A 14,221-nucleotide genomic window follows, 5' to 3' on the forward strand; every position below is an offset into this window, starting at 1 on the left:
GGCTATCGTGTCCCAAGGGCCGACCTGTCGGGATTCGGGGACACGGTAAGAGAGACAGAAGGGCCGGGAGAGCGGCCAGACGGTAAAAGTGAACAATTCTCCGAAGAGAGGGCCTGCCTATATCTTCCTCGATAAGCACTTTTTTTTTTTCAGGAGTTTAAGTTTTCTAGATTCGACTGTCATCACCCTATAAAAGTTACGATAAAGTTAACCTAACCTCATCTGACGTTCTTCAAAGGTTGGCTTTTCAATCTCCACTGCCCATACCGTACCCGTAGGCTTTCCTGCACTCCACCATAAAGTGATTGACCATTCCAGACTGAGCCAGAATTCTTGCTGGAGGCTTTTTATAATCCTCAATGCTGTAGCACACAGACTCGCTAGTGTTTCTTTACATCCCTTACATGTAATAACGGTGGGTTTCCACCAGGTTAGTATTTCAACTACTTTGCAATTGAGATGTTAATAGGCACATTCATGATTAGCTTTTGGGAGCTTGAGTTATTTCATTTCTCTTATTTTGAAAACATAAGCGCCAGCTCTTTGGATGTTGCTGCTTACTGAGAAATCAAGAAAGGGAAACCAGGGGGAGGAGGAAAATATATGGCACCAACAGTCAGGGCCAAACTAAACCAGGAGGGGTGTGGCAGTGCCCAGTGAATGCCTCGTAAGAGTCCCTCTGGTTCAAAAAGGTTACAGGGGAGCAGGAATCACTCTCATTCTATAAGGGTGTTTCCTGTGCAGAAAAAAAAAGTACCTCCCGGCCAGAGATACGATGATGGACTGAAAAGGTGCTTTTACCACTTCCAGTTTTATTACACGGGAACCCATCTCTTATCCCTGAACCCTGGTTTTCATCTGTGGGGATACTGATAGTTTGTATTCAGACCAGCGCTTTTCTAGGCCTTCTAAAGGTGGCACTGCATTTACAATGACACCTTCTGCTCCCTGTTGATCTTGGAATCTCTGGTACATTCAATAACGTTACTAAAATTAGAAAAACAGTATTTCCCACTTTTGAAACCCAAGCCATCACACAAATAGAACTAGAGTTGCATGCGGAATGAATATTTTATTACTAGATTATAAAAATAAAATACAAAATAATTTTAAAACAGAACTTAAAACACTGTACAAAGCTTTAATATGATACAAATGGGAAAATTAAATAAATAATTACACTTTTATGTACAGATGACTTATACAAAAGCACTCCATGTTCTGTCAATACACTATGTCCTTGGTTGCCTGAGCAAAAATGCATAAATAGAGCTGCTTGGAGGGGAAAGGGACACAATGCCTTCGGAGGCATTTCCAAAAGCTATTTCTCATCACTCTGATTTCATGAAGAGGAGAAGGGAGAAAACTTGAATTATTAAGGTCCTCTGTGCTAACTTATTGGTCTTGCTCAACAAGAGAGAGTTCTTCTGGTTTGTGGTTCAATTTGATTTAACAGTTGCCAATTGTTCATAACTTCCAAGATTTATACCTAATGCAATACTAAGTATTTTCCCCTTCCTCTTCTTTCCTAAAAGTTGTAAATGTATAAGTAAATGGCCTAATTAAACCGGCACTGCCTATTTTAGGAAAGGGGTCAGGAAGAGGACTGGAAGCTGTGTATGAGGGAGAGAGAGATGAGGAGGCTCAAGCCTGGGTCATCAGATCTGTTCTTTTCTTTATTTGGTTTACCCAATCCAATTTCAGAGTCCCAAGTAGCACAATTATATTTCCTTTATCTTCCTATCTCTATTTCTGAATGCTTTTTATCTTAGTGAATTGATTTACCTATCTGGTGAATAGTGTAAAAATAAAATAGTTTTGAAGAAGTCCCAAAGGCATCCCCCTCCCTGGGGTGCTCCCTAAAATAAATCACATTCAAACTTTGGGAGCCTTGTTTACTCTTGTAGGTGAGTGAAGAACACCCAGATAGATTCCAGGTATGCTGAAGTGTTGCACATGGTATATTATAGGGGGGAAAGCATCATATGGCGAGGGTAGTTTATACAAAAACATGGTGTACTCATTGTTTTTAACTGGGTAAGTGAATTCTTCTGTACACAACATGAAATATTAAGGTACTGAAAAGAAATAAAATTCCTATCCATCATTAGTGTGTAAAATTATGTCATCGGCAAATTCCAGTTACATGGGCTCAAAGATCTGCCTCAGTGAATCCTATTCTCTAGGTTCAGGAACCCAAAAGCCCTGGGCCAGGGTATCAGCATCACCAGGATACACACTATTCCCATAACTGTCACTTCCAATTAAAGAGGCAGACCCAGTTAAAGTTTTACATGGCAATGAAGGAAACGGCTTCACTTCTTTTAAGATCAAGGATCCAGCAAAGTCTAAGGAAATATTCAAATCATTACTGAGTAAATGGTACTCCTTGGCTATTCGGTGTGTTGAAATTGTGTATAACCTGAAAGTGATCTTGATCTTGTCCTATAGTTTAATTTTCTGATCCAGATTTGCTTGAGGGGAATAATTAAAAAGTCAGAGTTGATAATCACAACTGAATTAGAACATGTGTTCATGGATCAAGATTTTAATGTCCTCATTTCATGTCAGCCAGGGAAATTTAGGGATTGAGGTGTGCAGCTTCCAAGGTCCCCTTTACATAAATAGAGATCCTTATCCCACGTCCTGGAGTTACCTAAGAACTAAAGGAATTCCCCACATACCTCTTGTAATTCTCTCTAGCAAGGTTGGCAACAGATTCCTCAGGCTCTCAAGACTATCTGGGTTAACTTTCTCATGATTCTAGATGGACAGCCAAACTACTAAGATTAATCAATGATTGGATGTTTCCACACTACTCCTACATCCTTTTTTTTTTTTTCCTTTTCAATTATTTAAAGAGTTTATTTGAGCCAAAATTGAGGACAACTGCTGGAGAGCAAGAGCTCAGTCAAGTGCTCTACTTTCACATCCCTAAGTCCACACCAGAGTTCTGTTGAATGAGACAGGGAAGTGGGATGTCCTTATAACCACCTGAGGTTTTCAATATACTACATCGTTCCACATGGTCTGAAAACTAGAAACACCTTATTCCCTTCTCTTAAGTTACAGTTTAAGTGTGTACCTGTGGTTTCTGAACTTCGGTAAATATTGACATGTGAGGACTACCAGAGTGGTTCCATACCTTAATCCTGTAAGACTTTTTGTATTAAAACAGAGATAAGTAACTGCAAATAAACTGTCTACAACCAAACTCAAGGAAGTTAAACAATGGAGTTGTCAATCATTCTACCGCCCCAGTATTACAGGTGCTAAACTCTCTTTCCCTTTAGGCAAAGCCCAACACATCTGTGATAAATGCACATAAGCAGAAATGGGCAGATGTTTACAGAATGGAGGTAAACAACTTAATTCCAAAATACATGAACATGACAGGAGAAATAGTTCCCCAACATATGCCACATTTTGATTGATATAAAGGAATGAAAAAAGTTTAAAATGTGAAAACTTTGATCTCCAAGACTAAATCTAGACTCTACAAATAAACATATTTTCAAATAGCCAGAGTAAGACACATTTTTTTCCCCTAAATTCTGAATTTTGGATCTTGTTTCTTCTACCACCAGTTCTTTATGTTAGATTAAGAATGTAGTTCCTAGAACAAAGACTCCTCTGCTCTTGGAGAAAAGGCATCTCTTTTTAATTCAAAGCTATTGGGTATAGAAAAACTAATGATTGTTTTAACTATCTGTATCTGGGTTTATGAAACATGCACCAATGTACACTTTTTTCCTTATAGATTGAATATAACCATAGAAACATTTGCATAAAAATCTATGGCTTGGACTCTCTGATGATTACCAAAGAACTTCAAGTTCCCATAGTGGCTAGGAGGAGCTGAATAGAAAGAGACTGAACAACTAGTCCACTGTATCAGTAAGCAGCTGAAATCTGTTCAGTATTTTAAAGCAAAAAATATAAAGTGGATAATAACAGGGGGTCTCAATTACCATTTCGCCACTTATTTAGGACTTGATTAACTTGGCATCTTGTACTTCACAACATGCAATTTAAAAAACAAGAAATGTAGCTTTGCCACTGTCAGCAAGGCCAGCTTGCATACCAAGAATGACAGTGCCTGCCTAAGACTTACCATTTAAAGATGTTCATAACCTGTGCTTTGAAGTTAAATTTGATATGAACCAATTTTCCTTTTTTGTTCACTATATGCTAAAGTTAAATGCATTTAAGCAATGCAAAAGATTACTATGTGGAATTTCAAAATCTTTTAACCCATCTGTATACCCTGGAGATTTGGCAGCATAATTTAGAAAGAGTGCTACCTAAAGGGACTAAACTGTTGCTAATTCTATTTTCTAATCCACCCAGGTAATTCCAGAGATTAGACAGGGAAGGTAAGGGCAAGTGTGACTAGGTAACCAGCCATTTTGTTATAATAGGAGAAATAAGGAGGCACTTGATTTTCAAAAAATAATTTTAAGTTCTGCCCCTTAATACTTTTCATACAGTTTGGCTTGACTTTAATTAATGGTCATGTCCCTCATTTTAGGGAGAATACCAAACTGGTTTAAAATTGGATGAGCTATGTTTGTCACTGAATCTGAAATATGCCATCACTAAAAAATATAAAGAACTAAAAACAACAACACAACTTAACTTGTCCTCTGTATCATACTTTAAAATAAAACAAAAATGAAAATCCTGTGCCAAAAGTGCTTTACTCAGGGCTGTGACCTTCTCTTTTTAGCCTAAGACATGTAACATCTAAAAAGCACAACCTGCATTTAAAACCCATAACGTAAATCTCTATAGAGGGTGGGGCAAAAGTAGGTTTACAGAGATTATTCTTGTATTACTATTAACTATTGTATTATTTTCCATATGAACTGGAAACCTTCTTTTGCCCCACCCTGTATAAGACAGTAGTCCTTTTAAGTGGATCTATTGATACATATATAATTAGTTTGTGTTCTTTTGAAAGTATCAAGCAGAAAAATCTTTGGTTAACTCTTTTCTCCACATGAAAAAGAAAATATTCTTACTCTAACAGGCTGTATCTGGATCTTGAGTTTGTTGGTGCCATTTAGAAAAGGGAGAAACACAGTGGAAAAGTTGGGAGAAAAATGGAAGAAACTAATAAGAGAGAAAAAACATTAAGTTGCCATGTCGCCATCACTGTCAGTTTTGAGTGCTAGCAGAGAAACCAGTAAGATATAAAATGACACACACACCAAACTGCAGCCTCATCAGCTTTTCCAGTGGCTACCATGAACACATTTCTAACTAAGGGGTCAGGATTTAAAGCTGACTACTTTTAGCACAATTTAGCTAATACAACAGAAAAAGAGATAATTTCATAATTGTAGATTACTCCCCACTGCCCCTCAAAAAGTGAGGTTAAAAGAGGAAAGCAGAATGGTAATTTTAAGAGATTTTTAAAAAAAATCAATTTACGTCAGACCCATGAATATCATCTCAGTTTATCCACTCTAAGGACAGCATTATATGATTAACATGACAAATCTTTTAACAAGTATTACAAGCACATCCCAGTCATTTTCCCCCTATTAAAATCTTTTAAAAATAAAAATTAACTACCTTGGCTTGTTAAGAACTGCCAACCCTCGCATTATACACAAGGAAGGCAAGAACAATCTTAAGTGTCACATGCCAAGAACATATTTGCAGAAAATGAAGATAGGCAAGGCCCAGTGTATGCGAGGCACACAATAAAATTTCACCATCTGTGATCTTGAAATTACAAACAGAGAATGAGAAAGAATGAGTTTATATAAGCATATGTTTCTCTATATATTTATAAATATTTATATAATTTACCATGAAGACATGCAAGTAGTGTTACAGCAACTATTATACAATATAATACAGAAAGATTGGTCTTCCAATATTATAGTTGCTTTAGGTAAATAGCAAATATGTCTTATTTGTTGCATTTCTCTGTAGTGCTTGAAACCAGAGAGAAATCAATTCCACACTCTGCTACATTTCTTATGGGAGAGCAGATATGTCTAAATAGTGTTTTGAGATTTGTTTTGTTTTAAAAAGCCCAACACAGATAAAGAGAACAAGATAAGTTCAGTGCAGCTTCAGGGCAACTTTGATGCAGCATTAGAATATGTTCACTTGGTGAGAAAATATATATTTTTTCCAATCCATATTAGGTTTGGCAGCAAACACAAAGTCAAAGAGAAAGCACAGATGTTTGCTAGAAGGCAAATTTCAACAGCAAGCAGACAGATTTACCTGACTTTGATAAGGTCTTTACACAACACAAAAAACACCAGAGTATAAAAGAGCCCATTTTCAGAGTCTACTATGATTTAATTTTGCCTGATTCTTGTTAGCAGAGGAGTGAGATTAGAACAAATAAAACCCTCTTTATAGCTTTATAAATTGAGATTACATGGAAATCAGGCCAAGAAACCCAAATGTTCAAACTAAAGCACAGGGGAAGCAGGTAATAAAACTTTAAAAGATAAATACTGAACCTAAATTTATTTCCCCGAATACTCATTCCTTATTGGCTAAATGTATAAAATACAAAGTTTGAGGATTATAAGTTTCAACAATATATCTAATTTCTTTTTTTCTTTCTAAATCTCTAAAAGCATAAAGTCACATTCCACAGCATTGTACTTCCTTGGTATCATCTTGGAGGTTGACATTAGAAATAGTTGGTACCTAGGCGAATTAAGGAAGCAAGGTCTACTCCGGTCAGGTTTCCTTCCACAAAGAGGAAACTAACCAGGGGGTGGGTGGGGAAGAGAGTTCTTCTAACTGGAAGGAGATTAACCTCTAACTCTGCCCCTCTCTCCCTAAAGCACTAAAGCCTGCAAGCTTGCTCAATTCAGACTTTTCCTTCTGTTACCTAAGTTTCATCAGTTATTCTCATAATAAAAATATACTGAGAATATAATGCTCCAAAGAAATATATTAGGGTACTAAAAACAGTTATTGGGTTTGCAGTTCTCAATATGTGCCGCTAAAAGCGTATTAGAATGTATTGTTAAATTAAAAGAGAGACTGGATCAGGTGAGAAACACTACCTTTAAAAAACGTAAAATCCAGGGAGGGTACTAGGAATGAGGCATTGTGAAGGTGTGAACTCTCAATATAGATAAACATACAAACCAATATATGTATATCAGTATTTGGCTCCCCAGCAACAAACTTCTTACATACTTAAGTATTGGAGCAATTCTGACTCTCCAAGGTTGGGAATTTTCGAATGAAAATATTAAAACAGCAAGTTTCACTTTTTCTATATGTTTGAGTAGAGACAAACCCGTTAAAATTCCATTCCATCTCCACCTTTGACCCTTTTGTTTCAGAGGTAAAATAATGAGAGTTCATTTAATCAGTTTCTCCTTTTTGGACTTGCTAGATTGACCCTTCCTATGCAAACACATTGAATCCTGATCTGCTTGCTGCCTGCCTTAGGTGAATTCCTTATCATATATTTGTCTCCTTATAAATAAATTAGCATGTTACCCTCTTTTGCAAGAGAAAAATCAACACAGATTTTTTAAATAGACAATACAGGGACACACATGCATCAGATTGAGGAGGAAGATCTTAACACCTTTCACAGAGATGCAGCCTCGCTCCTATCTGCTGAGTTTACTGGCTGACTTACTCTTCCCTGGGGGGGATTTAGTGCTGGCCGAGTGGTGGTGGAGGCTGCCGGATCCTTTCAGGCCATTCTTGCTGGGTTTGCAATGCTCCTGTTGGCAGGACCTTCTGGAGGAAGAAGATCCTGAGTGGCTGGGAGGTGACTTGCTTCTCCCCAGATGCGGGGATGAACTCCTCTGGTCATGGTGGGGCCGTCCAGCCCTAGATGGTGAGGAACTAGACGTTCGAGGCAAAGAAGAGCTTCGAGGAGAGGCACTGGGACTCCTGCGAGGGACAACTGGGCTCTTGGGTGGTGTTTTTGGATTGTGAGGGGATCCTGTACTCTTGGACTGAGTAGTGCTCCGGGGTTTCTGAGATCCATTTTGAAGAATTTGGGCCAGGCGGGAGAAAAGGTCTGAGTCGGAATTGCTACTCCCTAGGACTTTGTATCTGCGGAGCCTTAAAAGTACAAAGAATTATTTTCATTTTAATTCACTTCAAGTGTGCCTAGAATGTCACAAAGTCAAATCAGGAAACACAGCATAGTTACTCTTCTACATACCACTTGTATGACCCTGGAAAAATTATTGACCTCTCAATAGATTTTAATGGGGATATTATCTAAGTGCAATAATCCAAGTAAAGTACTTAGTTGGATGTCTGCCATTCGTAAGTGCTTAAATGTTGTTAGTCCCTTTCCTCCTATGGCATGTTTGCTCTTCTGATTTTAGGATTAAATAGAATGTCTCTAGCATGTCAGTACATTTTGTTTAAGGCTCCTAGGGAAGGAATTCTGCATACAGATCTGCAAACATTAAATCCCACAATGTAAGTCTTCGGCATGAATTGTCCTCACCAAAAGCAGGAACTACAGATAAAAGTATATTTCAGCTTCATTTAATGACTTCAAAATAAAAAAGAAAAGAAAAGAGTAGTCACTGGTTTCTCTGGGTCTCAGTTTCTGCCCCTGGCAACAGCCTAAGATTCAAGAGAGCTGAGTTTGGAGACTGATTATCCTTCTTTACTGGCAACTCATAATTCTAAATCTAGAGAGTATTCATATGAATGGCAATGTCATCTTTGCCCTAAATGTCTTTCCGTTTTAGCCCCAAATCCGTTCAGTTTAAGAACTTCAATCCTAAACTGCTGACATGCTACTCCTTACAGAAGGAAGTGGGAGAAGAGCTCCCGGTGCTGTACTAGCACCCACACTATGTAAGGACACAAACAGCCTCAGCATTATAATGGGTCAGCAACCAAGAACCGATTTTTTCTCTGAATGTTCTCCCCTCCTCTCTTCCCACCATTTACTTATTCAGAAAAATGACATGAAACTCATTCAAGTTAAGCCTACTCTCATGGCTCTTACAGTAAAAACTGAAAAATGGAATAAAAAAACTCCCCCATTCCAGGACCTAAGTGGGAAAGTTGAGTTTGAGTTTCCAGATGAGTTCCAAGCTGGTCAGCTCTCATAGCTGGCAAACTGCCACGGGCTTGGCTTAGTTACCAAATGTTGATTTTAGGGGACACATATAGTGCTAAATAATATGTGATAATTAAGATTTGTTTGTTGCAGTCCGAAGTAGCTTAAGCCACAGACATCCATCTCTATTAAGCACAGATGCCAAGCAGAAGAAAAACAGGGATGTGTGAGTATTGTTCATGGAATAACCTTTTAAAAATCTCAGCTAGATGACTGCTGTTTACTCATTACCATTCATCCTGTGGAAGTCTAGTCCTACTGGCACTATGAATCCAATACTTAGTTACCCTTGAACCTGAAACCCTAGGGCAAATCAAAGTACTTTCTTTAGGTAAGGGTAAGCAACTTCTGCTGGGTAATGATACAGATAGAATCTCACTTTAATACTTCAGAAATCCTTCTCACAGGTGGAGGCCTATTGTTATATTATTTAGAACAAACTATAATTTTCATGTAAATGTATTTGATTTTCACTTTATTTTTGTTAAAAGACAATCCTTTTGTTCTTCTCCAAGGGTTTAGACCATTCTACTCTGTGAAAGGGAGTCATGGGTCCAAGGAAAGCACACTAAACTGGTTCATCACCTCCCGATATTTTCTCCTCTTTTTCAAAATATAATCATTCGATGGTCATCTATACATGAGAAATTCAATAACCAAGTATACATTCAGTAAATATTAAAGCAATAACTTAACTATGCATAACTGTTATCTATCATCAGACCTAGGAAAATCTCCGATAGGATTTTTGGGAGGGAGGAGTGTTTTGTTTAATTCATTATAATTACATAACCAGTAGCACTACCAGGGTCCAGTCATAAAAAGATGGACGCAGTATTCTTCACTAGAATTTGACATTACAGTGAAATCTGTTATCACTGGGTTCTGACTAGCCAAAGCTAGAAAATTACTGAGTATCTAGTTAAAATGGACTAGAAGAGAAGTAACTTAAAAAAGAAAAAAGATTTTATTTATTTATTTCTAAAGAGAGGGGATGGAAAAGAGAAGGGGAGGGAGAGAAACAACCATGTGTGAGAGACTTCAATTGGTTGCCTCTAGCATGCCCCCAACTGGGGACCTGGCCTGCAACCCAGGCATGTGCCCTAACTAGGTATCAAACAAGCAACCTTTTGGTTCACAGGCCTGCACTGAATCCACTGAAACACACTAGCCAGAGCGAGAAGTAAAACTTTTGTTGCAGGCTAATCGGTACTGCAAGAAGCTTTAGACATACACTCCTTTACTTCATCTTCTCAAAACCATGAGGCAAATGTTCAATGCATTTTATAGATAGGGAAATTGAGGTACACACTGAAAGAAAGTAGGAGAGCTAAGAAGTAACCTGGATCAATTCGACCCCTTCTACTATACTGTGCCATAAGGCTTGGGAAAGGCAGGGAAGGAAGTAGACAATCAGAAGCAGGCAACAAGGAAATGAAACCACTGACATTCTAGCAAAGCAGACACAGAAATAGTGCCATACATTTAACACAGGGTGAACACACAGCATTACCTGGCTTCTACTCCGGGCCTCATGGGTGGCTTTCCTGGTGGTGGCCGAGGCAAGAACTGAGATGAAGTTGAGTTATTGACTTGATCTGTGTTGACCCATGACACTGGCCTTGGAATTTTGCTCTTTCTGGACTGGGAGATAATGGGTGACAAAAAGCTGTCTTCAGCTGACCTGCTCAGGGGGGAGTCTAGAGCCAATCTTGAAAAGGGAGTGAAGACTTCCTCTTCAGAAAAGGTTGCAGGAACTGTGGCTAGTCTCTCCTCCAGCAATTTATCAGAGGCACTTGAGAGGTCCCCAAGGAAAGACTTGAGTTGCCTTTTTTCCACCAGAAGCTTGACTAGGTCTGGCTGGTAAGCTTTCTTTTGGAGGAGCTTTTCTTTTGCAGAGACTGGAGAGGATGATTCAAAAGCAGAGTCGATTTCTTGTGCTAAAACAGGGATTCGGCTGTGTCTAGTCACAAAGGATGACCTAACCACATCCTTCCGGAATGGGGGACAATGTTCACTCTCTGAAACACAATGAAATAGTTCTCTATTTCTAGGGGCAATTTTCTCTTTCTTATCCTCTTGGTGCAAAAAAGGAGAGAGGTCTCCTTGATGATCCAGCAAGTCTGCACTCTTGATATCCTCATCCTTAGATATCTTACTTTTTTGCACCTGGCCAATCTGTCCTTCAACATGTGGATCAATGACTTGTGGAGAAATTTCTGAAGTTCCAACTGCCAGAAGCTTCATTATCTCATGATTTTTGTCTTGATTTGTCACCACACTAAAAGTCTGTGTCTTTGTCATATCAAGAGGTTCAGTAGTAGCTGAGTGATCCCTTTCCCCAGTTACCAATTCTCCTGGGAGAGAGGAGATCTCAATATAATGCTGCTCTTTGCTTAACTTCTCATCTTCATTATCTGACCCTAGAAGAACACTTTTCTCTTCAGTTTCCCTAGGGAGACTCTCAAATTCTCTCCCAGCTAGTCTTTTATGGTCAGAAAGGTCTTTTGGTCCTAGATCTTGGGATTGGTCACACTCTCTAATATTGGGTAACATGTCATGACCAATATGATCTACCTGAAGCCCCAAGTCTGTTCTGCTTCCTCCACTGGGAGGTTCTCCTTCTGTCACAACCAAGCCAGAGAAGTTCTCCCTTGGAGAATAAAGTTCCACAGTGGGCTCCACGGGCTGAAGGTCTTTCTTCTCTGGCTGCTGACCATAGTGAAAGCTTCCTGACGTTGACTGTGTAGATGCTACAGAAGGTCGAGGAATTGTAATCTGAAGACAGAGAAGAAAAAAAGGTTAAATGTAATAATGTGGAATATAAATAATGATGTGGGATTTGAGATTTAACACCTCAGATTCTATAATTTATAAGAGGAACACAGATGTCGGCCAGGTCTGCCTAACTCATACTTAAAATGAACAATTCTGAATAAAAGCGCATGACACTCAAGCTTCCCCCCTCAGGAGCTGTACAGCACAGTCCCACTCGGGGTTCATTCCTGTGCATTTCTACTCCATTGACACCACAAATTGATGTGGTTCCAGAGTCAGAGATGTTGTTTAAGTCTGCTTCTCTGTTTTTGAGGAATACAATTTGGTTAGCAACATGTAGAGTCTGTCCTAAGGGTCTGTCAGGTTAGTCCAATTCTGGAAGACTGACTTCTACAGACTGCGCTACTCAGGCTCCCTTGCCTTCTGATTTCTGGGTTTGCCCAATGGCCAGCTCCAACAGAGAATCAGAGTTTGAAGAGAAAGAGGTCTGGGTATGAATTCTCTCTGTTTCCTCCCTGAGGGGCTGCAGGTTTAGTGGCACATTCTGCCAGTCCTGGCCATAGCTCCTGTCACATGGCCCCACTCCCACAGACCTCTCATCGAGCTCTATTGACAGCCCCTCTCCCTCCTCTTTCAGAAGTCAGGATAGGAATGGCTCCCTCTATTGCTGGTCCTGTTGGCTCTCTTAACTCTACCCACACATCTGTCAAAAGTTCCTTTCACTAAGTTCTCTCTAAGACCCTTTGAGTGTGACAGCTATGTCCTGCCAGAATAAATATAGGGTTAGAGGGGAAAATAAGTAAGTTCTATCAGTGTGTCCCCTTCAGGAAGTCACCTCATATGTATGTATCTCTTTCATTATTCTAAAATATATTCAGGCAGATGGCAATTTTCTAGTATGTTTTTAAAATTATATTGAAACGTAAAATTAGTCTTCGAAATTTATATTTTAACACTTGAGAATGACAGTAATAAGAAATGCAGATGTGAAATAATATTAAATGCCAAATAACATAGGCGATGACTATACCTATACTATTCAAAATAAACCAATAGTCACTTTATTATTATGTCTAATTCCAAGTACATCAGCCAAAATAAACTCGGCAGTATTTACAGAAATAACACTCTACTGGTTTTCTGGGACTGAAGCTAAGTAATAAATGCACTTTTGAGCTTAACCTATCTTAGGTTCAGGATATATGAATTGATGTGTATGTGTGGTATTAAAAAAGGGTTCACAATTTTGTATAGAGAAAAACATATGAATTACCAGTATGTTTATGCAATTGAAAAGAGATGGGGCAATTATGAAATACTGTACATAAATTACTATCATATAATATTTTCACAGCACCTTAAATTGATAAAATATTGCTAAAATTATTTTTATTAATTCCATCTCATAGCTGCCCTGTATTTTATTTGGTTACTATTATTAACACAAATTTCACAAATGAGGAAAAGCACAGTAAAAAAAGTCAGGAATAGGACTTCAGGATTTTGAAAGTCACGCACAGCATAGCAAAGCCTACTGATATGCACTACACACTCTCAGATGAAGTCTGGGAAAGTGTCTTTGCAAAAACATTACCTGATGAGATAAAAGGAGAAAAAACAAAGATCAACAGTTGAATACAGAGAAAAGAAACCTAATTCTATGTTTAGCTAAAAAGAGACTTTAAGGCACAAAAACAATATCCATGCTTGGGACACTCTACAAATGGACTAAGTTAATGATCTGCCAAGAAGCCATATGCATCTTTTATACCTTTAATTTCTGTAAATCACAAACATTTCATTAAGACATAAATACAATTATTTCCTCTGTTCTCTAATGTATCAGGTACAACCTTTCTACAGTTAGAAACTGACTTTGATATTTTCCATTTCTTTCATATTGTCTCATTTTTACTAATACTTAGTACTAAGTTTGATTAGCATCGGTCTCATTACTTTTTAAAAAAATATTTTACTTATTTTTAGAGAGAGGGAAGGGAAGGAGAAAGAGGGAGAGACAAAAATGTGAGAAACATCAATCAGTTGCCTCTCTCACATGCCCTGACTGGTGACAAAACCTGCAACCCAGGTAAATGCCTTGACCAGGAATCAAACCAGAGACCTTTCGCTTTGCAGGATGATGCCAACCAACTGAGCCACACCAGTCAGGGCAGCCTCATTACTTTTTAGTTCAGATAAAGCAGCCTCATCATTTTATAGTTACTCCATGTTTCTAACTGGCCACATGGCAAGAAATGGTATACTGCAAACCAACTATTATTTGCATTTTAACTTACAAATTATCCAGTTACTTTCCTCTCATTCATAGGTAATAATTTCATTCAA

General features: G+C 38.4%; 1 protein-coding gene across 2 annotated transcripts in view; it reads right to left on the reverse strand.

The window, feature by feature from the left end:
• Positions 1 to 5,446: 5,446 nt before the first annotated feature.
• The window catches only part of TTBK2 (tau tubulin kinase 2), a 134,251-nt gene continuing 125,476 nt past the window's right edge, over positions 5,447 to 14,221 (reverse strand). For both annotated transcript variants that reach the window (XM_090270487.1, XM_090270488.1), the window contains 2 exons: positions 10,611 to 11,875; positions 5,447 to 8,073 (listed from right to left, as the gene is read on the reverse strand). In XM_090270487.1, the coding sequence (XP_090126613.1) occupies positions 7,611 to 8,073; positions 10,611 to 11,875 (1,728 nt within the window). In that variant the 3' untranslated portion in view covers positions 5,447 to 7,610. The remainder of the gene's footprint in view (positions 8,074 to 10,610; positions 11,876 to 14,221) is intronic.

The sequence above is a fragment of the Furipterus horrens genome, unplaced genomic scaffold (assembly GCF_987537825.1).
Source record: "Furipterus horrens unplaced genomic scaffold, mFurHor1.1.pri manual_scaffold_3, whole genome shotgun sequence".
Classification (NCBI taxonomy): domain Eukaryota; kingdom Metazoa; phylum Chordata; class Mammalia; order Chiroptera; family Furipteridae; genus Furipterus; species Furipterus horrens.